This window comes from Puntigrus tetrazona, chromosome 19, assembly GCF_018831695.1.
Source record: "Puntigrus tetrazona isolate hp1 chromosome 19, ASM1883169v1, whole genome shotgun sequence".
Classification (NCBI taxonomy): domain Eukaryota; kingdom Metazoa; phylum Chordata; class Actinopteri; order Cypriniformes; family Cyprinidae; genus Puntigrus; species Puntigrus tetrazona.
Window position 1 is genome coordinate 1,620,519 of NC_056717.1, and position 24,917 is coordinate 1,645,435.

Consider the following 24,917-nt stretch of genomic DNA (forward strand, 5'->3'; position numbering starts at 1 on the left):
TATGGTTTCAAATAGAGAACTTAAACATTTTCCAAGCTCTGAGAAGTGTCAAAGCTTTCTATTTACTGCAGCATTGTAGAAACAATATCCAACAGAGGGGAAGGTAAACAAACGTCAGAAACCACTCATAACTGGTTTAAAAAAAATTATAAATTAAATATATAATATAATACAATTATAGAATGATGTTAGTGGTTGCAGATTTTTAAATCAAGGCACAAGTGTACAAAATACAAAGTAACTAGCTAGTAAGTACTAAGTTATGAAACAGTTTGTAATTATGTAACTATTGTACGGTTAAGGTTTCATGGTTAAATTTGACCAGCCTGGTGGCCAATCTTCATTGATTGCACATTCCAACAGTAAGAGCAGAGTGTAAAGGCTTAATTAGCAATAGCACAGTTTAAGTGTATCAAGATTAATTAAGTTTACCTCTTGTACATTTATTTTGTATATCTTATGTAGCTGTGCAATTACTCTTGACACCTCAAAAGTTAACGGCTTCTTCACCCCTAATACATCTGTATCCCTGGACAGTTACTCTAGTCTTAAGTGCCAAGAATTTTGCAAAGATACAGGGGGGAAAATAAATAACATTTTGGTTTTATTCAAAAGCCAGATGACGCCAACACAAGGATTCATATTCCCACAGCCAATGGCTCACCAAGGCCTTGTTCAGGGAGACTAAAAAAAAAAAAAGGGGCGGTTATCAAATCACATCGGATGGCAGATAATACAAAAAGTCACTGTGTACATAGATGCTTGAACATTTGAGTGAATCAATTACGAATTTTGATCACACAAACACGCACCTTTCCATCAAAGCAGGTCTCTGTGCATGGTGACCCAGAGGGCAAACACACTTCAGTAGAGCACATGAAGTAAATCTGTTTGCAGGGAAAAACATGTGAATCAGGCTTGCCTTTATACACATATACATACATACATACATACATACATACATACATACACCTACACACCCAAAAAAAAAAAAAAAAAAAAAAAAAAAAACCTCCTCATTTAGGTATTTTCTGGTAGACAAATCCATGAACTGAAACGCTTTAATCTCAAAGCGACGCTGGTGTTGATTCTGAGGAAGATGTTTCATGTAAAGGATAGAGGTGCTGCCAGGGTCAAGAGGATTAGGGCATCTACAAAATTAGCGTAATACAAGAATCAATGCTGAATAAGACAGAAGAGCAAAACTAACTTTCCTTTATAATACTATTAAGCTACATACATGCACCGTGAAGTCACCTTTTATGCATGTATGTATTTCATCTTTTATGGAATTATATGAACTGAAGGCTTTGAAGTGCAACAGTTTTTCATTGAAAAACTTAGTTTATTAGCTGATTTTAAAAGAAAGAACCCATCTTACCCATCAAACAGCAGAATCAGGGCACTCTGAGCGGAGCGTGGATAGGCCACACAGTAGTGAACTATAAGAGTCGCTGCAGGTTTTGGAGACTTCAGACGCAACTCTAGATACACAGGCTTACCCAAAAGAACATGTAGGGGCTGATGGCACTGTGGATAAAACTTAGTAAAAGTCTCATCTGCAAAAAAAAAAAAAAAAAAAAAAAAAAAAAAAAAAAAAAAAAAAAAAAAAAAAAAAAAAGGGGGTCAATTAGGCATCTCATCAGCCAATCACTGTGTTCATAGCTAGTAAGCTTAATTACATCATTCAACGAGGTTAACACCACCCCCTTACTCGGACTTCTATTGGTAAAGGCTCAGTTTCTAGCAGCTTTGTGAATAGGTTATAGAAGAAGAAAAAAAAAAAGTCAGCTAAATAATTTTGTCATTCAGGAGAACGCTGTTGAAGTTTACCCATAGAAATTAAAAGCTGAACTCCAAACTGTCCTTCAGACATCAGGTATGGAGGCAGACTGGGACTCATAACCATGTATCCTGCACTTGCAAGCACAGGTCCGCCAAACATTGGAGAGGCTGCAACCCTCCGGTAGCGACATTCAACCATCAGTCTCAGGAGCACGATAGAGACAAAGAGGAGGAAATAAGACATACATGGGCATACAACAGAAGTGGTCACATGGACCAAAGTTAATATTTTTAACTATTTTAAAACCTGATATTCGTGATTAAGAATCGTGTGCTCAAGTACATGTGCATCTCTTTGCAACTTAATACATTTGGCATAAACATTTGACCTTAGTTAAGAGGCAGGTACTACCTATTATACAGCAGGCTTTGATAAAGAAACCTAAAATAAATAATTGTTAAAGAGGATTAGCACTGCTATATGCCAAATAATCTCTTTTAAAATACAATAGACATTCATTATGAGCTGAATTTTAAGTTGTCGTTTGCTTAACTTGAATTGAGTGTGATCGATTACCTTTGTGTATTTAAAAAAAAAAAAAAAAATTCATTGTTTTCAAAAGAGAGGGGCCCAGAAAATGCAACAGCTGGAGAAAAACAAAACTATAGACATTTCATATTGCCTGGTCTGTCAAAGACTATAAAAAAAAAAAAAAAAAAAAAAAAAAAAAAAAAAAAGGTATTATTCTCACGACTATATTCCTTCTTGGAGAAAAATGGTATCTTTGAAGATTTCCTATAGGGATTTAAAAAAAAATAATAATTGTTCCTCAAAACTCTGGCCGTTTGATGATACCCAGAATATCAATTAACTGTAGGAGCCAGATCTTTCCTACTTAGCATCCAAACCATCTCTCTAACAAGTATCTCGATCAAAGTGAATCAACACTCTGACCTTCATTGGACTAGAACACTTAGAGGAGCCCCACAGACAGCGTGCAAAATTCCCTTCCTCACGCATGCCCGAGTCGAACTTATCCAAACTTGTCTAATGCAGGCGAGAAGTTTGAGTTCGGCAGCATCTAGAATAGCAGAGTAATACAGAGTTCCCTGGCTTTGTTTATTTCTTTAAAGTCTGTTTTCTATTTTGTGGTATTGTTGTGCGTTGATAATTTCAAACCACACACGCTTTTGTACATATCCACACCAATCAATAAACTGAGATTGAACATGTTCAATTAGGCCAGCAGAATTTCAGCCACGCAACTGCGCACAGAATCTCTCACAGACAGATTACCAGAACCAAGCACATGCAAAGTCCTTGGCACAATCTGACAGACATTATTAGATGCCTAGCACTTAAATAACAACAACAACAACCGGTCTGGCGGCATATGATGAGGTACACCTGAAGTGAATTGAGCCTCATCACTGCTGCCGTTAAATGCCAAGTGTGCCTCTCCTCATACTTCACTACCCTTGCAGCACAAGGACTCTAGTTTCCCTGTTTATTTTGGATACTTATTGTGTTTGTTAATAAAAGCCTCCGAGGCCTGGCGCCACACCCACTGTGTCGTTTCTTTGTCCCATCACAGTACTCACGCTATCCTCCTATTTTAATGCTTTGACAACCTGTATTGTTAAAAGCCCTATATAAATAAATGATTGATAGAATCAATTTTAACCCATAAAGCAGTTTTGGTTATTGCTGCAAACATACCCCAGAGACTGGTTTTGTGGTCCAGGATCACACACACATACTAATAAGCACTAGAAGACCAAGAAGCAGCATTGAAGACAAAGTACAGGCTAGATTTTTTTAAAAACCTGATTGGGTTATCCCTGGAGATCACGCCGTATTTCAGGTTGCGAACTCTAATGTTGGTCTGTACCTCAGCCAGGTAAATTATCGTCTCACCAATGACCTGTAGAATTACAGCAGCTGACCTCATTTCAGTGAACCGAGTCATTGTAAAGAAGCAGCAGTCTCACAAAATACTCACGAAAGAATGAGTTCCACACTCATTGACAGAAAACTTGAAGATGGCAAAGTCTTTGTTGGAGATAACAGGCTTGCAACTAGGCTTTCCAGCAACGATCAGGCTCATGGGGTTCAGAGGGATGTTTGCAAAATCGTTATGAACAGCAAAGACAAAGTTTTTATCAGCAGTGCATTCTGGGAAACAAGTAGCAAATAAATCCCTTAATAAATGCATGAAAAAAATAGTGCAGTCCAACAATAATTTGCGTTACATGTACGTAATATTTGTGTGAGATCATTTATGTAAACTTATTTGCAAATGGATTAATCATTTGACAGCACTACCATATCACATGAAAAGATACACTGGTACCTCAATATGCTTTCTCAGATTTGATGGCAAACTGTCAATTATTTACTTAAAGTTATGAATGAAGCTGAAATGTGCTTATTGCATGAAACAAACCAAACTGGTTTGCAACCAAATGCATACTTCTGAGTTTCCATTTACCCACTTAATACATGCAAGAACAAGTCTTTTTTCTTTTATAAAACCTTAAAGAATAAAGAATGTGCGACCCACCTAATAACCTCAGAATTTGAGGTTATTAACAATGTGAAGCGACTTGCCTTAAGTTTCTTGAATAGGCAGTTTCAAAAAGTAGATGAGGACATACCGTCCATGGTATAGTAGCAAACTGAGATCTCTGCATCAAAACAGCATCCTTTATCCAGGCACCCATCTTTAGTTATACCCGATACGCCACACAAAACTCTCTGATCAGCAGAGATGTTACAGCCTTAAAAGAAAGCATTGCTTAATTTGAGAAAGACCAACACATAACAGCAATTTATTGCTATTTTGCAAATTAGTAGTTAATTTCTCTGAATTCATGGTCTCATTTGTACAGTCAATCTGTGCACAATAAGTTACCTAAAAACCATGCATTTCCATGATTCACGTTCACCAGTCCGATTGAAAGAGCATAGCAGTTTTAGAGCAGGAGTAAGCTAAATGAGTGGGTGTGATGCTCACCTCCCGGTTTGCTGTTGAGCAGCAGAGGGTCTGCTGGGGGCAGGGGAGGCGAATCCTGGGACGGCTGTGCTGGGGGGAGTTTTCCACAAACTGGCATCTCATCTGACGGCACACTCAGCTGCTTCAGGGAAACCGTGAAACGCTGTTTTGCATCACAAGACACTGTAGCGATATCCAACTGGCTGGCTTCATCTGTATAGAGGACCCTCAGATTGTAACGGCCATTCTTAAAAGAACAAAAAAACCAAAACAACAACAGTCACTTATTCTCATGCCATTATAAACCTATAAGCATATCTTCACTTTTGATTGTCAAACGCTAAATTCGATTGTCTCATATTTAAGCAGTCAATGCAATATATGACAAATCACTTGAATCTGTATGCAGTTACAAAATAAAAACATTTTCCGCAGCAATTTCAAATTGATTACAATTACATTAATTTTGAAGAAGACATTTTGAAAAAAAAGTGTGTAGCCATGCTGTTTTGAGTCACCATTGACTTCCAAAGTATTTTTTCCCCCCTTAAATTCACACTGGCTTGGAACTGAGATTGAGAAAAAGGACTGATTTAATTTATAGGTTAACTATAATACTGTAAAGCTGCTTTGACAGTCTTTTGTTTGAAGTGCTACATAAAAGTAGTGACTTAAAGTCTATAACTTCTTTAATACCTTCAAGATCACATGACAGCCAGTGTAGTCTACGACTAAAACATTATTGCTGTGCTCTTGAGTCAGAGAGTATCCACAGTCTGCTGGGGCCTCAAGCACAGATTCAATTACTGAAGCACCTGCAAAAAATATATGTTTTGATGGCAGGAGTTGTAACGTTAATTACATTTAGCCGATGCCTTTTTTTCCCTTCCTTCCCAAAAAGTGAATTATCAATTCAACTAAGTTATGCATTTGATTACACGTAGTATGAAAACAACTGCCATAATACTTACCCAAGATCTTCACCTGATTGAGAGAGCCTGCTGGCAAAATCACTTTTATAGTTTCATTGTTACAGTAAACTGGCACCTTTGATTTCATCAGCTTGATTTCACTGTCTTGAGTAGCGACTTCCGACTGATCAGATTCACCATGAGAAAAATCATCACCGAAGACGGAAAAAGGATCTAAGGTAGAGCTCTGCTTTGAACCCTGCGACAGAACAAACTCAAAGCAACACACAAGCAAAATCAATTTTTTCACGCCCTGCCGAGCCATGTGTGCTTAAAACCCAGCAGAGCATGGACCGAAAATAAAGAACAGTGCTGCGCGGACCACATCATTAAAATAAAAGAGGAAACTTCATTCATAACACGTGTCTCCAGCAATTTGGGCTTGATTACTGCACGTTGAATATTATTTAGGTCACGTGACAAAAAAGCCAGAGCCATTAAGCTACGGTCACGCTGCAATTGGGGTATGCAGCTATTTGTTGTTTGCAGCTGCAGGATATGACGCCACGAGCCATGTTTTTCCTTCTTACACAACATGTAAACAATTACGCGTAACTCCGGTGCAGAAGCTTTGGTTTCCTGGCTGTCTCTTTAACATGCGTATGAATGGAAGTCGATGGAGCCAAAGGTGCAGTGTGACCAGAGATTTAAGGTATGGTCACACTGCTTTTTTGCTTTATTGAATCCAAATGTTTTGACTCCTTTAAGTTATTCCTTGTGTTACTTACAAGCGATTTGTATTATTTTGTTCTTTTCTGTATGTTTCCTTGATGCTATTTTGAATGTTACTGATAATTAGTTAATTCGCTAAAAAACAAAACAAACAAACAAAAATCCTCTGTATACGTATGTTGTAATTGTATGCAATAAAATAATAAGAATGACAATAATAATAAAAACGTGTATTTAACTAACTGTACATGTTCAACGCTGTTGGCCACCTGCTTCACACAAATAATTAGGCTGTATTCTATGGATGCCTATAGAAAACAGAAAATAAATTATTTAAATAATGAGCATCATTATTAACCAAACAACACAAAAGACCACTTAAATATACCAAAGCTAAGTTTTTTTGTTTGTTTGTTTTATGTGCGATTTTGAGCAAATGTTTAAATATTTTTTTATTTATTTATCCCTTCTCGCAAGACCCTTAAAGTTTTAAAGAACGTTTTTGAATATTGTTTACACGGACGTTTGTGTATGATTATTTAATTTTATGAAAAGTTTATATATTTTTATATGCATATTATATGTTATTATTGTTAACATTGTAAGATAATGTTAAACAAAAACTAAAGAAAAAGTAATGCCCTCTATGTGATGCGCCTGTGCAGTGAGCGGCGCTGTTTCTCCCAGCCGTTCTTAGATCCTCTACAATGAAGAAACGCATTGCTATGGCGTCTTGGTAGCGCGACTCTTCGCGTTAATAGAAACAGTTTGTGATATCTATCGTATCATTTATTTAGACGTTCAAACCGGTGAGTGATAATGCAGGAAATTATAAAGTTGCATTTTCAGTGGAACTGTAATGATCAGAGATGAACATTTATCTAAAATTAACACGAGCCTGATATTAAATTAGGACATTACTGACACCAATATTACTATCGTTAATGATCATCGATTACTAGAATGTAATGAAATGATATGATTGCAATTAAAAATTACCGTGTGCCAAACCAGGCAGCATTTTGGGCATTATATAAATTCCGCACTCGAAACAATAACACGGTTTAGGTGTAGGTTAGCTATACTTCGAGGCAGTACTATTAAACTTTGGGCTGCAAATACTTCCATGTAAAATCGTTACGTAATTTAAAAACAAAATAAACGTTATTGTAATTGTGATTACAAAGGTTTAATTGATTTCTTCCAGGAATTGCGTTGACTGATTTAAAATATGAGAGAGAGAGAGAGAGCAATGTTTCAGGCATTTAGGACACATGCAACTGTTTTATTTCCTAAGATTAACTAACTGCTATTTTCAAGGCATTGGAAATACCAAGGCTTTGCATACCAGTGTATGCAAAGAGTTGATTTAAAAAAAATCATGGCTATTAACTATATCATATTGTGATTTTAAATCTGTACTTAAAGATCTCAAAATAAAAAGTGGTACTAAAGTCTGATTTTGTGGTTGCTGTGCTTAATAATAAAAAAGTTAATAAGGTTTTTGGAAGTCTAATAGTAATTTGTGTTCAGTCCTGCTGTAATGTTACCCTACCTGCTTAAATATTTCAAATTGATAAACAGTTCGATCATTTGCCATCTTGATGTAAACACTACTTAAGTAATTGAAATAGTAACACTACTTATGACATTTTAGATATGGTAACTTGTAATCTGTAGGCTATTACATTTCCAAGTAATCTTCCCAGCTCTGTACTGAATGCTGTGTGCTTTGGTGTGCTTTTTTCTACAGGTCAGAATGAGTGCTGAGGCGGCGGACCGCGAGGCGGTGAGCGGCAGTCGACCCTGCACCCCGCCGCAGGCCTCCTGGTTTGAGTTTCTGCTGGATCCATCGCTCCTGGAGCAGCACCTGCAGGGCACACATCCAGGTATCTGTGTTTTGTGAATCAGAACCACAAACCAGTCAAAAGGATCTGTTTTTTTGGTTTTTTTTTGGAATAAGGAATACTTAAAAGCTGAATAAACAAGCTTGCCACTGATGTTTGGTTTATTAAAATACAGCTTTTTGAGATATAACTATTTGACAATTTGACATCCAAATGTCCCAAGTCCTTAGCAACATAAATATCTTCATTAACATGATTTTTAATTAATATCCAAATGATTTTGGCATAAAAGAAAAATAGATCGTTTTGACCCATACAGTGTATTGTTGGCCTGTTCTGTATCTGCTATTTATGCCAGAGGACAATCTGTGTAATAACCGAGCTGTATATTATTTCATTATATTAGTTCGTTGTCTTCATAATCTCTGCATGAGAAATTCTAAACGTGCTGTTTTGCTGGGATATGTGTCACATGATGTGAAATCAGCTGCAAATGCTTTTTTGAGTTCTTGACTTCCTGAGAAGAGCTTCAGAATTAAGTTTGCAGTGCTTTTCCACAGATCCATCTCCTGTTCAGCTCATCATTCAGTTTCTTGAGCAAGCCTCCAAACCATCTGTGAACGAGCAGAACCAGGTTCAGCCTCCAGCAGACAACCGAAGGAATCGCACACTGAAGCTAATGGCCCTTAAGGTTGCTGCTCACCTGACATGGGATTTGAACCTACTGGAGAAAGGGTGAGTGATGTTAAAACATTGATTTTTAATACAGATATCATAATGGTTACATGATAACATTTTTGCATTTATAGAACAATTATAGAACAATCACAAAGCAATGCCTGACCTTTGTGAAAATGGTTTTCTTCCATAGACAAACCCCATGTACATTTTCCATGTCCAATTGTCCAAAAAAGTGTCACATTTTTCTGTACATGTGGATGTCTAATGTGGATATTCAAATAATTTGTTTTCTTTTTGTCTTCCTGTTTGATTGACAGTTTGACCATCCCTGTGCTTAACATGTTACTGAATGAGCTCCTGTGCGTCAGTCGTGTTCCTCCAGGAGTTAAGCATGTAGATCTGGATCTGCCCACCCTGCCACCTACCACAGCCATGGCCGTGCTCATCTACAACAGATGGTCAGTGTGACAGTTCGACTGTATCATAGTTTATGCTGGTTTTTGTAAATTCTGTGGCTTTATCTTTACATTATTTTTATGTAAAGAAATAAACCATGAGTTAACTAAAACATGAGTTTGACTAATTAAATGAATTTCTCACTCATTTAAACAGTGACTTCCATCTACTGGTAGTTTTAGATTTGTATTAAGAATATATATTTATTTAATTATTATTATTTATTTATTTTTTCAGTATTCTTTTATAAAAACAATAACTATTTCAAATGCAGAATCAAAATGTATTCCTTGTCTAACGCAATAATGACTTTAAAATATCTTTTAGGGGATATCTTTATGTGTGATTAATTTGCAATTAATTACATTAATTATTGGCATCATATTATAACATGGAGCTGTTGAATGCTGGACTCTGGTTGACAAATGTTCTAATGTGTGCAGTTATTTCCCAAAACCATTCAAAGCTGTGTTACAGTTCCTTATAACTTTACCAAATTATTTTATCAATTTCAAAACTCCTCATGCACTGTACAACAACAAATATACCAAAACCCAGAAAGATACTGATGAAGCAAATAAACATATAGGATTAAAAATAACAATTTCCATTTTTTTCAACAAATTTTACCTTTTATTATCAATGGTAAGCATGCTTTCTTTCAATCTTTCTCTCTCTCCATGCACAATCAAACTATACACACTTGCGCACAGAAATTTGTTAGACTTGTTGATAAAATATTTTGCAACTGAAAAGCCACATTTAATTTCTCAGTGATGTGTAGATTAACAACAGTTTCGCTATTAGTAGAGCTGCACAGACTCATGTAATTTACACCCGCTTTATCTCTTTTTCTCTTTCACTCCAGTAACTGCATTATTCTGGATATGACTAGCTCAAGCCTCCTTTAATAGCTCTAAAATTATGTTTTGGAATTAGCAATGGTGTCTTTTTGGCAAGAGAAGAAATTAGTCCTTCAAGAGCATTGTGATCTTATTGAGTTGTAACCATTGACATAAACAAAATAATTTATTAAACACACCTGTGATTATTTGTTTGACAGCACCAATCTGTATCTGTAATGCTAAATTGTTTATGTTGATTTCTGATTAAAATTAAGTAGGCAACAAAGAAATTCACTTGTTTTACTGTTGCTAGAAGTGTAGTGTGTCTATTGCTGTGTTAATAGTGTAATGTGATCTTTGTCTCAATAGGGCCATTCGTACCATTGTGTTGAGCAGCTTTCCAGAGAAACAGACCAAACCTGGACCACATCAGCTGAATATGTAAGGAAGGAATAAAAGGGGTGTTTGTTTTTTTGGGTGTTGTTTAAGTCCTAATAGTGTTTTGTGTTCTGTAGGATGAGCTTGGTGCAGCAGGAAAAAGAACTGACAGAGAACATACTGAGTGTGGTATGACTTTGTGCTTTTATATACTGATCTGATTGCTCTAGCATTGAGTTGTATAAAAAATAAAAGAAGAGTTTCATACAGTATTGCATTACTGATTTAAAAGTAGTAAGTGATTCAATAGTTCAACAGAAGAAACAAGAAGACATAATACAATGCCACAACTTCATGTTGGTTAAAGGTTAAGTACAAAGTATTGATGAGTGTTGTTTACAGTGGTGTTTTTAAAAAAAAAATCATTCATCACACTAATGTTTAACACAATAAGCAGTTTTTATTATGAAGGGAAAACAAAATCCAACCCAAACCCTGTGTGGAAAAAGTGCTTGCTCCCTAAACTCTGGTTCAAGCATTTGCGATAACATGCAGTCTGTTAAGGTATTGTGGAGGTATTTTGGCCCACTCATCTTTGCAGAATTGTAGTAATTCAGCCACATTTGAGGGTTTGAGCATGAACCGCCTTTTTAAGTACACGCCACAGCATCTGAATAGGATTAAGGACTTTGACTAGGCCATTCCAAAGTCTTCATTTTTCCTTCAGCCTTTCAGGACTTGCTGGTGTGCTTTGGATCATTGTCCTGCTGCAGAATCCAAGTTCACTTCAGCATAAGGTCACAAATAGATGGCTGGACATTGTCCTTCAGGATTTTTTGGTAGACAGCAGAATTTTTGGTTTGTCAGTCCAAAGAGTATTTTCCCAAAAGTCTTGAGGATCATCAAGATGTTTTTTTTAGCAAATTTGAGATGAGTCTTTGTTCTTTTTGCTAAGCAGCGGTTTTCAGGCCATTTTTGCCCAGTCTCTTTCTTGTGGTGGAGTCATGAGCACTGACCTTACCTGAACCTGCAAGTTAGACTTGGCAGTTCTTTGGATGCTGTAGTGGGGTCTTTAGTGACCTCTTGGATGAGTCTTTGCTGTGCTTTTGGGGTAAACCACCACTGTTCCGTGTTTTCACCATTTGTGGATAATGGCTGTCACTGAAATGGCTGTCCCAAAGCTTTATAAAGTCTTTAACCTTTTCCAGACTGATAGATCTCAGTTACTTTCTTTCCCATTTGTTCCTGTGTTCCTTTAGAGCTCAACAAGATATGTAGTTTTTGAGGATCTTTTGGTCTACTTCACGCTGTCAGGCATATGTCCTATTTAAGTCATTTCTTAATTGTGAAGAGGTGTGGCAGTAATCAGGCCTGGGTGTGCTTAGAGAAATTAAACTGAGGTGTGCAAACGCTTTTTCACATAGGCCCATATGAGTTTGGTAAAAAAATGTTTTTTTTTTTTTTTTTTTTTTTTTATAACTGCATGTTGTTTACTTATCTTTGATTTATATTTACATTTATTTAATAATCTGAAATATTAAAGTGTGACACGCATCCAAAAACAAATTTAAATCAGGTATGGGGTCAACACTTTTTCTCAGCCCTGTAACTTTTATCAGCGTTTAATGTTTGTCACTTTTCAAAATGCCGTTTTCCTTCTCATCATAACCTTGTCACTTGTTTAACACTGTGCTCCTCAGCTCAGAGAACAGGCCGCAGACTCCATCACAGTGTTAGAAGGAGCCCTAAACATTAAAAAAGACTTCTACATCCACACGCTTCGAACCCTAGACCTGCTGGCTGCTGATCCCAGTACAGCCAATGGAGAGACAGAGTCATCTACAGCAGGGCTGCGCATCAGCGCTAATCACCTGCACTGTCAGGTGTGTTCTACAGAAAATAAGTCAAACTAGCTGTCTCTACTGGAATGTGGTCTTTATCAGGTGAAGATATGTTCTGTTATTAAAGGAATAGTTCACTCAAAAATGATCAGGCCATCCAAGAAGTTGATGCATAGATGCCAACTCAAGTCACTTTTTTGAGATTAAACTAGTTCACCTATGAGATTTTCTTAAATGTTTTGTATAGTATTTTCTTTACTCTTTACTTTTAAAAGCTATTTCTACAAAGGACAATATTTTATGTATTTAATGTGGGAACGGTAAAGAGAGAGAGAAGGCAAACATTTTGCATTGTAGGTCAGCATTGCCGTCTTATCAGCCTTATATTGCATTGTATTGTTACAGCCTACATAGAGCTTCATTTTTTTATAACATGGGATTTTAATGAAATAAATTTTGAAAAAAAACATATCTTTAGTAGAAACCATGTACCCCGATCCACAAAATGATGATTGCATTTCTGGTTTGTTTCTTTTTTTTTTTGGGTTAATTATTCCATTAAACTATAATTAATATCTGGCAGGTGCATTACGATTTAGGAGGCATTTATTTTCAGCAAGGCTGTTCTGACACTTCGTTGTATGAGAAAGCTAGAGAACACTTCAGAATGGCGCGAGAGCTCCTCACAAAGGTGAGTCATTATTGAATTAAAAGTACACATCACTTAAAATAGTACATACTGTCATTATTTACTTACCTTCATGACCAATGTTATATTGACTGTAGTAATCTGTTGAGATAATCCACGTGTTTCTCAATCATGACATTTTTTTGTTGCTGTGTCTGATTGCAGCTGGATTCCTCTGCATCTCTCTGTTGTGTGGATGAGCAGAGGTTGGCTGGATACTGGAGCGCCTGCAAAACCCTCACTGAAGCCTCTGACTCCAGCGAGAACCAGCACACACCCTATGGCCAGATCAGCTGCTTCATGAGGAACCACAATTACGGGGTCAGCAACAACTCTCACTTGCATTAAATAGTGATTTTAAAAAACCTTTATGATTGCAAGACAAACGTTACAACAGCTCTTTTAATGTGAGACTTCTTCATAAACATCCCAAGATTAATAGCATACTTTAGCATAGCTTTTTTTAGTAAGCATCATGATGATTTGCTAATTAAGTCTAAGTGAGAAGTATTACCTTGTGTATTAAGTCACATGGTAATCATGTCTTTTTGTTCAATTAGAGTGCCATGGTTAAGTCTTTTTTTTCATTGTATGGTGCTTTTCACAATGCACATAGTAAAGCAGCTTTACAGAACTTCATAATGTTATAATACCTTTGTTTTATCCATCCATCTTCTTCCATTTGTCCTGGGCCGGGTTGTGGGAGCAGCAGTCAAAGTAGGGATGCCCAGACTTTCCTCTCCTCAGGCGTTCCCAGGCCAGCCGAGAGACATTTTCTCTCCAGTGTGTTCTAGGTCTTTCCCGGGGGCCTCCCCCTGTAGTTGAAACACACCCTACGGTCCCCCTTCTTGAAAAAAGAAACCACCACCCCGGTCTGCCAGTCCAGAGGTACTCTCCCCAGCCTCCATGTGGTGCTGCAGAGGTGTGTCAGCCAAGACGCCCCAACAACATCTAGAGGCCTGAGGTACTCAGGGCAGATTTCATCCACCCCTGCCTTGCCACAGAGGAGCTTCTTAACTCCCATGGCGACTTCAGCCCTGGTGATGGTAGAGTTCTCCTCAGGGCCCTTTGGCCTCTGCTCCCTCAGTAGAATACACGTTGGTAGGTGTAGATCTTCAAAGTATTCCTTTCACCACCAATAAAATGTCGAAGTCAGCAGATTCCCACCCCAACAGCATTGGCAGGGTACTGCTTCCTCCTCTTGAGGCACTGGGCAGTTTGCCAGAACCTGCTTAAGGCCGTCCGATAGTTCTTCTTCATGGCCTTCACCGAACTCCCAGACCTGGGTTTTGGCCTCCACAACCACCCAGGCCGCAGTCTACTTTGCCCACCGGTACCCATCAGCTGCCTCAGGAGTCCCACGAGCCAACCAGGCTCATTAGGACTCCTTCTTCAGCTTGACGGCATCCCTTACTTTCGGTGTCCACCATGGGGTTTGGTGGTTGTCGCCGCGACAGGCACCGTAGACCTTGCGGCCACAGCTCCAAATGGCCACATCGACAATGGAGGTGGAAAACAGTCCACTCAGACTCAATGTCTCCAACCTCCCTTGTGTTCCGGTTAAAGCTCTGGGGTGAGAGTTGAAGACCTCCTTCACAGTACGTTTGGGCCTGCCGAGTCTGTCCAGCTTCCTCCTTCAACAACAGATCTAACTCACCACCAGGTGGTGATCAGTTGACAGCTCCACCCTTCTCTTCACCCGAGTGTTCAGATGGACACTCTTATGCTTGAAAATTGGTGTTCGTTATGAAAAAAATGTGATTAGCGGAAGTCCAGCAACAGAACACCACTTGGGTTCGGATCAAGGGGGGCGTTCCTCCCAATCACACCTCTCACTAGCATCGCCCACAAATACATTGTACAGTGTGTATGCAAATTTGATATATGTATGTGTGTGTGTGTGTGTATGCATGTATGTGTGTGTATATATATATATATATATATATATATATATATATATATATATATATATATATATATATATATATATATATTATTATTATTATTATTATTATTATTAGGAAGGTTAGGTAGTTAGTCATTTGTTAGTTCAAATATGCCAAGAAATGCAAAAATTTTATTTGATGTTAGATAAAGGTGGGAAAAAACTTAATTAATTGGCTGAAAATCAAAACCAAAATGCTTTGTAATGATTATTTATTGTTTTATTAAATAATAATATCACATAGATTGACTTTTTAATATAATACAATTTTAATGATACTGAATAAAAAAAACAACAACACAAAAACAACCACACTTTCACTGATGTGGTAGGAATGGCAGACAGTGGTTCTCAACCGTTTCACCCGCAACAGCCAGTAGAGGTCAGTCATTAGTCAGAATATGAAGCTTGCAAAACAACCACCCAATAAAACATTACAATAGTCTAACCTTGATGTCATGAACGCATGAATTAACATTTCTGCATTTGACATTGAAAGCAAATCTTGAATGATGTGAAACAATATTGCAATTGCATAAAAGCCAGCAAGTTTGTTATAAAAATAAAAATAAAAAAAGGTCTAGAGCCCACCTAAATTAAACACTGACCACAATTATGGTGTCCTTTTTTCTTCTTCCTGACCAAAAAAACATCAACATTTAAACATCTGTTAATTCTCAATCAGAGCTTCTGCAGACACATAATAATTTTTTCAAATTTTTTTCAGTTGAATTCCTCCAAGGTGCAACTAAAGTCATTTGTTATAATTCTCTTTTCTTGCACACTCATTTAATCACTCAGCTAATTGTCTTATATTAACTCAGTGCTTCAGTTTTATTTTTACTCTATATAGAGTGAGACCAAATATTCTCTAAATAGAGACAGGTGTTCATCACTAATGCTCAATCATCCTTTAATTTCTCATTTAATTACCTAATTTCCTTTTTATCTGAATCAAAGTTAATTTAACTTAGAATGGGACCAAATGTTACTCTGGGGAGTTTGCTGTGTATGTGTAGTTAAACAGTTACATTTACATTTGTTTGCTAGAATATAACCATAGTTACATAATAAAAAAATGTTAAAAAAGACAAAATTGACTGCATCCAGTTAGTTGAGAAAAGCTTTTGAGAACGCAGATTTGGAAGGGAAATACACTATATTGCCCAAAGTATTCGCTCACCCATCCAAATATTCGAAATATGGTGTTCAAATAATTTCCATGGCCACAGTTGTATAAAATTAAACACCTAAGTATGCAAACAGTTTTTACAAACATTTGTGAAAGAATTGGTTTGCTTTCAGCCGCTCTGTGAATTATAGTGTGGAACTGTAATAGGATGCCTTATCCTGCAACTTATCCAGTCATGAAGTTTCCTTGCTTCTTAATATTCCACAGTCATCTGTCAGCTGTATTATAAGAACGTAGAAGCATTTGAGAATGACAGCAACTCAGCCACGAAGTAGTAGGCCATGTAAACTGACAGAGCGGAGTCAGTGGATGCTGAGGCACATAGTGCAAAGAGGTTGCCAACTTTCAGCAGAGTCAATCGCTCCAGACCTCCAAACTTCATGTCGCCTTCAGATTATCTCAAGAACAGTGTTCAGAGAGCTTCATGGAATGGGTTTCCATGGCCGAGCAGTTGCATCCAAGACCTAGATAGACCTCAGCCACACATTGACTGGATCGTGACATGATTGTACAGTTGGTGAAATGTGAATGTGTATAACAGTATCTGTTACTGTCTCTGTTTTCTGTTTTCATGTTTTAGGCATTGATCGAGGCATTCATCAAAGACAACGTTACACTCAGTCTACCCAACAGCTTCAGACATTCAATTCAGCTGGAGCTGCTGCATAAACTTCAACAAGGGTCAGATTCTGTTTAGATGCTCAGTGAATTATTGTATGTGTATTTAGGGTTTACATTTATCTCCACACAAATGTTTAGAGACTCATTCCTCGGTATGTAATGTGTTTCACGGAAGCCCTAAGAGGTGATGAATTGTTAGTATGTTTCCTTATTTTTTTGATTGACCTCTTACTTAGGGCAGCCATGCAGATTTTGACAGTACTTGCAATAAAAGATTGTGTACTTCTACCTCCATCGCTTTTTCCCATTTTAAGTCAGAAATGAATGCTTTACAATCTGATGAATAAAATAACACGCTGTCCACAAAGCTTTTTGCTTATTTTTAATATACTGTATCTTTGTTTAAAATGACAGGGACAGAGCTCTGGAGGAAGTGTGTCATAAACTGTGTGTGTGTAATGCAGTGAGAGATGCATTGGAGGCTGGTGTCCTCAGTGTGTCCTTCCATCAGCTGCTTCTCAATCCCAGCAAAAACACCATCAGTTTTCTGCTGGAGGTATTTAGTGTGTCACAGAATCATATATTACACACAATGTTTCTAAACTGATTAAGTTCACATGTTTTTCTGACAAAGTAAAGTTCTGTCTATTGTCTCTAGGTGTGTGGAAGGTCCCTGGATAAGGGGCATGGGTCGGAAACAAGCAAGAGGAAAATGGCCATTTTCATTATGTAAGCACCCTTACCTTAAAAGAAAAAAATTCACATTGCCAGACTTTTGACTAATCGGGGTCATTCCTTTTTTTCTGCTTTTACCTGGTTGTCAAGGGTAGATTTTGTTGTCAAGAGAATTTTAACTTGGGAAGGGGGAATGCTGCAGCAGTCTGCATAAAAAGGAATATTCTTTTTATGCCATGTATCATTATTATATTGTAGATTAAAGAAAGGTTCGGGAAGACCTTTAATGTTTTTAGATTTTAGTGTGTGTGTGTGTATATGTATATGTATATGTGTATATATATATGTATATGTGTATATATATATGTATATGTGTATATATATATATATATATGTGTGTATATATATATATATATATATATATATATGTATATGTGTGTGGGTATGTGTAGATTTATTTATGTGTATATTACTATACTACAGAGATTCCATGTGATATAGCTGTTAATTTGCTTTCTAGGACAGTCTGTAACAGGTTGGAAGATGTTTCTCTGGCCTTCATGGTCTCATCTCATAAACTTTTCATGGAACTCCTTCAAGATGAGGAGAAGAAGATCCTGATGGAGCAGATAAGAAAGAGCTCAGCCACAGTCAACCTCAGTGCCAAACCACTGCCCTCATTCTACGATATACCTGGTACATTCTGAAAGAAACAGTAATGTTCATATGAATTGTATGAATATTTCATCATCTGGAGAAATGTTTGCTGTTGGTTCTTTTTGGCTGCATTTAACTTTAACATTATTATTAACATGCAACTGGGTGTTGTCCACATTAACCAGACAAGTGTAAAAACATTTGTGATTGAAATATACAATCTATGTGATGCAGAGGTAGTCAAGGGTACTTTGTAATCTGATATCATCATGTAATGTAAACGCAATCCAGCCATCGTATCTGCATCACATCACACCCTCCTCTCTCTCTGAAGGCTGTCATCAGTTTATGTCTTAAAGAAACATTTTTAAAAGAAAAAATTCCACTTCAGGTCAGCTTTAGACCCAGTTTTTAACGGCAGCTTTCATTTACACAAAGTGTGTATGTGTTTAGCAATTTGTTTTTGTATAGCATTTTTGTGTTAGTAGCTGGTTTATTATATATACATGTACATTTGCATACTTCAGCTTCTAAAGATTAGTTTTCGCTTTTAAACAGTAGTGTTATTTATTGCTCACTTGGAGTTGCTTTGAAAGGTTTTAATGGTTTTACAATAGATATAAAAGCATCATATGGATAAAAACATAGAAAACGAAATGTGGCAAAAAAAAGCAATGTAGCCATTTGTATGAATGCTTGATAGCAGCTCATCCAGCGTGACTCCGTGCGACACAGAATCCAATCACATATCCAGATACAGAAGCCACCTGTTATGATGATAATTAGATCAGATCACGAAGATCATATGTTAATGCCAAGTGTAAATGCAGCCTTTGTGTTTTGTTTTCACAAGCGTCTGCCAGTGTGAATATCAGTCAGCTTGAACAGCAGCTTATACTGTCACTGGACCCTCGACACATCCGGCAAATCCTTATCGAGCTGCATGGGATAGCTGAACGACCCTTCTGGAGGGTCAATAGTAAGGTCAGGAAAAACAGTCAAAGGTCACATGATGTTTTTGATGCCATTATTTTGTCTCATTTTCTGTCTTTATTTAATGCTGAGCAGTATTTCGTACTGGATTTTGTTTTGCAATATATTAACTAATTTATAATTTATTTAAATGATTTAAGATGCAGTATCAGTTAATTACAAAAATGCTTATTAATAAATGTAATATAATATTTATATAATAAATTATAGCTGTTAATCTGAGTTCTTGAAACTGTTTTTTTTTCTCTTGTAGTGGGAGGTTCCTGTTGACTATGTAAACGTCATACTAGCAATAAAAGACAACCTGACAAGAGACCTAGTGTACATCCTTATGGCCAAGGGTCTGCACTGTATCAGTATAAAGGTGTGTATCTGAACACTTCTGCTTGATTCTTCTGCTTTTTTTTCTAGGCTTTATTGTGTTTATGGGGTACAGCCTAGCATGTGTTAATGCTTCACTTTTAGGATTTTTTTTTTTTTTTTTTTTTTTTTTTCACATTTCAAATTTACCTTTATTTTACACCAGTCTCAGTTTGTCCCTTCTATAAGTACTCTCATGATTACAATGTCTGTTCATGCAATTTGGAATTGTTACATCAGAGCTTATACACTGTGTGCACAATTATTAGGCAAGTGATTATTTTGACCATATCATTTTATCCGTAATTTCCAACTCCAAGCTGTATAAAGTTGAATGCTTATTGGTTTTTATGCATATCATGTATTTGTGTAACGAGGGAGTGTGTGGCCTAAGAATATTAACACCATAAATTAGGCAGGTTCTTCTCCTTGGGCCAAAATGGGCCAAAAAAGAGATTTGGTAACTGACTCTGAAAAGTCCAAAATTGTAAAAGATATTGTGCCGAGATCACACAACCATCATACGTTTTGTAGAAAATAGTCAAACGGGTCGCAAGACACTTGTTGAGAAGAAAAGACACAAATTAACTGCCAAAAATTTGAGAAGAATCAAACATGAAGATACCAGGAGCCCTTTATCCTCCAGTGCTGCCAAATTCCACAACTACAACCTACCTGGAGTGTCAAGAAGTATGAGGTGTTCAGTTCTCAGAGACATGGCCAAGGTAATAAAAGGCTGAAACCCGTTTTGTGGACTGATGAGATGAGTGACTCTTGATGGACCAGATGGATGGGCCCGTGGTTGGATCCGTAGCGGACACAGAGCTCTGCTTTGATTATTCCACTGCGTGGCCGGCCACTTTAGTTATACAATAACAAAATTAATCATCAAAAATACAAGTGTGCGCACAGAGTATTGTGTAGTTTCAAATTCCAGCTTTCTTTTAGTTTGTAGTTTGAGCCAGCATTTAATTTGCGTGTTTTTGGCTCTGGCAGGATTTTGCACACGCTCGTCAGCTGTTCACTGCATGCCTTGAGCTGGTGACAGAGTTTTCTCCTAAGCTGCGTCAGGTCATGCTCAATGAGCTGCTGTTGATGGAGGTCAGAGGCCACGAGGCCGGGGCAGCTGAAGGCAACATGGAGAAACCTCCGCCCGACTTGGTCAGCAGGGTCCGTGGATATCTGGAGATGAGGATACATGGTATTACATCAGTTGTTGCAGACAAATAGTCTCTTTAAGTATTTCACACACTATTATGTGTGTTGTAAAGAGACATTGTAAAGAGAAATAAATGAATCTGACCTTGGATCAAATATCTACGCAGTTGTTCACTTAGACCTTTAAGATTCCACTTTGCAGAACTTGATTTTAAAGATTAAAGTTTGAATGTTGAAGACAATACAATCTATTGGAAAAATATGTTGTAATTATGCTGTTTAGTATAATAATAACAATAAATTATGCATAATTAAAGTAACTCAGTGAATGTATTGCCTGATAAATTAGGCTCATTGAGTTAAGTCATTGAGTTGAGCTTATTTTTAATAAAACCAGATGAAGTGAAATTTGTTTTTTAGGCAAGGATACTGTAAATCTTTTCTATTTTCCTCACCGCCACAGATCTCCCACTGCGTCAGATCGTTGGGGAGGAATGTGTTGTGTTCATGCTCAACTGGAGGGAGAACGAGTATTTAACACTGCAGGTACCACAAGCTCTGGTCAACAGCAACCCATATATAAAGGTATCTGCATTCTTCCCACAAATGCACTTGTTCTTCATTGACGTAAATAAACTCCAAGTGTGATAATCTTAAATGTCTTAAAAACAGGCTTCATGTTGAATGCAAAATGTATATATATTTTTTTCTCATTTAAACATTTTCTTAATTTTTTAGTAGGCACAATCATGTTTTAGTAAGAATTCTTGCCTCAGATAATTAGGGGTGTGAAACATATTTTATTGGCCTGTCCAGCCTTTTAATGTATGTGAAAAACTCTTTTATGAAGAAAAATTTCAGAAAAAGTTTTAGAATTATCATGTTAATGTAAAAATTTGTTATGCTTGTATAAAAAAACATAGCCATGAAAATGACCTAATATGCTAACATGGCATTTAATAAAAATGTACTTTTACTACTAAACATATCACTCATTTTCTTTTTACTTAGCATTATTATTGTTTGATTATTACTGCCACCATCAAAAACAGTGGCAGCATCAGGCTGCATTCACACTAGCATTTTGTCCTGTTCTGAAAACATAACTGTGCTTTATTGCACTGTTTGCTGCAGTTTTCTTGGACCCCCTACAAATCCTCAATTTTTGTTTGTTCTTCGTGCAGCTGGGGCAGCTGATAGCATCCACCTGCAAGGAGCTGCCAGGACCTAAAGAGAGCAGACGCACGGCGAAGGAGCTCTGGGAGGTGGTGGTGCAGATCTGCAGTGTTTCCAGCCAGCACAAACGCTCCAGTGATGGTCGACTGAGCCTTCTCAAACAGAGAGAGTCCTCGCTGGGCATCCTTCCCCGGTGAGACAGGACCACTCTATAGAAATGAACTCTTAAACCTGCCTTAGATGATTTTCTGAGGGGAATATAACTAATGCTATCAGTTTAGCGCCTTAACTTTAGTTGTGAAAAAAGTCGCAAGGCCACAAGTCACTTCACTTCACACTGCCCCCATGCCCAGAACTTCACATCATCTTACATTTCATATAGTTGCCCATTGACAAGCATGATGCATGGCTATAAATCATAAATGTTATGTGCTAAAATTCAAGGTACTGAGGCAGAAGTGCTCCTGCAGTGAGAAGTGCTAGTCTGCTTGCAGCCTAAACATTTATGTGAAATAAATCTTAAATCAAATAAAATGTTTCTATTTGTAATTTATTACAATTTACTTCAACACAAAAATAACAAAATAATATTTTGGGGGTATTTTAACAGCCAAATGTAATTTGCGATTAATTAGATTGTGATTAACATATGGAATTAAATTTTAATCAACTTACAGCCTAATAAAAACATAATCACAGCTTTTTTTTTCCAATAGACTATTGTCTTCAAAACGTTCAAATTTTATTTTTTAAAATTATTTAAAACGTTTGTCTTGAACGTTTTTAAATCTGTTTTTTTTAACACATTGTTTTCTTTTTGTTTGTACTTTAGGAGTAAATTCATGACTTTTATGAAAAAACTACGGGTAGGTATAACATATCTAAGTACAAAGCGTTATGTAAAAGTCTTATCGTAAATACAGAGAGCTTCCAGTAATTAATCTGCAATATGATTTGAATTTTAGGAGCCGCTGGTTTTGACAACGCTCATCTCTTTGTTTGTGCGGCTGCACAATATTGTACGGGTATGTGCTTTCCAGTGTAGAGGAAGTTATTAAATATTTTTTTTTTAGATTGTAGGTGTTTTGGTTGCTATTTTATCTTAAACTAGTCATGTAAACGATAAAAATAGAATAGGTAAGATTAATAAAATAGGTAATTGTTTTTTTGTTTTTTTTTTCTCAGGATGATATAGTGAATGAAGTGACAGCTGAGCATATCTCCATATGGCCTTCATCTCTTGCCAAGTACGTCACAAATGCAATTATATATATATATTATATATAAAAAAATATTCCTTTGTTTAAAATCTTTACATGATTGTTTTGATGGTGTTGTCTTGGTGTCAATGATGGTGGTGTTGATATAGTTTACAGTTGGTGGATGTTGAAGCTGTGGTAGTCACGTTGAAGGAATTGGTGAACTATGCTCTTAGCCTTAATCCCAACAATCAGTCGTGGCTCTGCACGCAGGCTGACATTTATTTTGGTGAGTTAAGGCTGTAGAGATCCAACACTTTTTTTTTTTTTTTTTTTTTTTACAGCACAACTGTTTCAGTTTTACCTTACCATATTCATAATTTTTTTTGTAATCTTTGCTTCTATTCTTTTAGTGACCAACCAGTATTCTGCAGCGATGCACTATTACCTCCAGGCAGGGACTGTATGCTCAGATTACTTCACTAAACCAGTTCCTCCTGACGTCTACACCGACCAGGTCTGCAGAACAACCTTATAAACGAATAAAGAAAAGGCTTTTACTTGTTTTTTGGTTTGGTAGTAAAGTGCCCTGTCACTGAGATACCGTCAGGACTGACATGCTGAATGTTTTTGCAGGTTCTGAAGAGAATGATCAAGTGTTGTTCGCTCTTAAACTGTCACACTCAGGTAACTAACCGCGTTCGAGTCTTGTTTCTGAGAATTACTCTGCGTCATTCCTATTATTGTGTGCATTTTGCAGGTGGCTGTTCTCTGCCAATTTCTGAGAGATGTTGACTACATGACTGCATTCAAAGCTCTACAAGAGCAAAACAGGTGAGCTTGCAATGCATGCTGTATAAATACCTGTTTTACTAATTCAAAATTCAAAATCTGTTTTTATTTTTCTCGATTTCATCAGTCATGACTCTATGGATTCATTCTATGATTACATCTGGGATGTGACGATTCTTGAATATCTGACATGTATCCTTTTTAAAGAAGTCTTGAACTCTACTTTTGCAAATGTATTTAATAAAAAAATTTAAAGACTTTATTTTATATATTTATCCCTTAATTTTCCAGGAAGGTCCCACTGAAATCTATTCCAGTGATTTCTGGCCAAGATGACTGTACAAAAGAGCTTCAGTAAAAAAAATAAATAAATAAAAATATGCACAACACATGATCACAACAAAACAGTAATCCTAATATAATAATCGTCTTTATTTAACACATTTGATGTTCTCTGTTCAATGTTTTACCATAACTTTTGCCATTAGACATTCATCATAAACGTGGAGAGGGTGACAAAAGACAGGTTGCGGTATGCCAATTAATTCATCTGTTGATTTCAAGAGTCAATTATGCTACGTTGAGTGTCTCAAACATTTATTGCACATATTGTAGAAAATGCGAATTTAACAATATGTACCAATATTTCATTTCAGTACAGTTTTCAAAGCAAGATTTGTACAGAATGTTAATTTTCAGATGGAATTTACCATTACAAAGCAAACTAAATTAGCTCTGTACATAGAAATGAAGCTAATGATGGTTAATCTCTTTGAACACAGATCAAGGCCATCGGACAGACAGAGTTAAACTCCAGTAATCCAGAGGAAGTCCTGCAACTTGCAGCGCAAAAAAGGAAGAAGAAATTCCTACAGGCCATGTCTAAACTCTATTTTTAATTTAATTCCAAAAGGGGGCTTTTTTTTTACTGTATGGGAGGAAAAAAATCAAACCAAATAAATATACCTATACTAATTCAAGTTGTTGTG

The 24,917-nt window shown here is 36.8% G+C and overlaps 2 protein-coding genes across 3 annotated transcripts; one reads left to right on the top strand and one right to left on the bottom strand.

The window, feature by feature from the left end:
• Positions 1 to 582: 582 nt before the first annotated feature.
• LOC122323557 (zona pellucida sperm-binding protein 1-like) lies at positions 583 to 6,124 on the bottom strand. Its single transcript, XM_043217467.1, has 11 exons — positions 5,753 to 6,124; positions 5,478 to 5,596; positions 4,803 to 5,028; positions 4,444 to 4,566; positions 3,789 to 3,961; positions 3,613 to 3,710; positions 1,834 to 1,988; positions 1,382 to 1,559; positions 1,013 to 1,151; positions 813 to 887; positions 583 to 684 (listed from the first exon to the last, which is right to left on the bottom strand). The coding sequence occupies exons 1-11, from the start codon at positions 6,015 to 6,017 to the stop codon at positions 676 to 678; spliced, it is 1,560 nt and encodes a 519-aa protein (XP_043073402.1). The 5' UTR covers positions 6,018 to 6,124; the 3' UTR covers positions 583 to 675.
• A 125-nt stretch (positions 6,125 to 6,249) lies between these two features.
• Positions 6,250 to 24,903, top strand: ints8 (integrator complex subunit 8). Of its 2 annotated transcripts, none has more exons than XM_043217459.1 (28): positions 6,250 to 6,404; positions 8,178 to 8,313; positions 8,832 to 9,006; positions 9,270 to 9,410; positions 10,623 to 10,694; positions 10,769 to 10,820; positions 12,332 to 12,514; positions 13,056 to 13,163; positions 13,326 to 13,481; positions 16,878 to 16,978; positions 17,333 to 17,474; positions 17,577 to 17,647; positions 18,114 to 18,289; positions 19,104 to 19,234; positions 19,497 to 19,607; positions 20,600 to 20,804; positions 21,225 to 21,346; positions 21,946 to 22,130; positions 22,770 to 22,803; positions 22,903 to 22,962; positions 23,123 to 23,184; positions 23,307 to 23,425; positions 23,550 to 23,653; positions 23,773 to 23,823; positions 23,897 to 23,970; positions 24,056 to 24,120; positions 24,417 to 24,460; positions 24,711 to 24,903. In XM_043217459.1, exons 1-28 carry the CDS (start codon positions 6,369 to 6,371, stop codon positions 24,825 to 24,827), a joined length of 3,033 nt encoding a protein of 1,010 aa, XP_043073394.1. In that variant the 5' UTR covers positions 6,250 to 6,368; the 3' UTR covers positions 24,828 to 24,903. The 2 variants fall into 2 exon arrangements, with proteins under 2 accessions (XP_043073394.1, XP_043073395.1); XM_043217460.1 differs by lacking the exon at positions 6,250 to 6,404 and adding an exon at positions 7,100 to 7,233.
• Positions 24,904 to 24,917: the final 14 nt, after the last annotated feature.

Excerpts from the sequence above, each read along its gene's own strand:
- LOC122323557 (XM_043217467.1), bottom strand. The coding sequence starts at position 6,017 with ATGGCTCGGCAGGGCGTGAAAAAATTGATTTTGCTTGTGTGTTGCTTT. Across the intron at positions 3,962-4,443 it reads TTGCTACTATACCATGGACG|AATGCACTGCTGATAAAAAC; the intron begins GTATGTCCTCAT and ends CTTGTTTCCCAG. Across the intron at positions 1,989-3,612 it reads TCCAGGGATAACCCAATCAG|ACTGATGGTTGAATGTCGCT; the intron begins GTTTTTAAAAAA and ends CGTGCTCCTGAG.
- ints8 (XM_043217459.1), top strand. The coding sequence starts at position 6,369 with ATGGAGCCAAAGGTGCAGTGTGACCAGAGATTTAAG. Across the intron at positions 16,979-17,332 it reads CTGCATAAACTTCAACAAGG|GGACAGAGCTCTGGAGGAAG; the intron begins GTCAGATTCTGT and ends TTAAAATGACAG. Across the intron at positions 17,475-17,576 it reads CCATCAGTTTTCTGCTGGAG|GTGTGTGGAAGGTCCCTGGA; the intron begins GTATTTAGTGTG and ends TATTGTCTCTAG.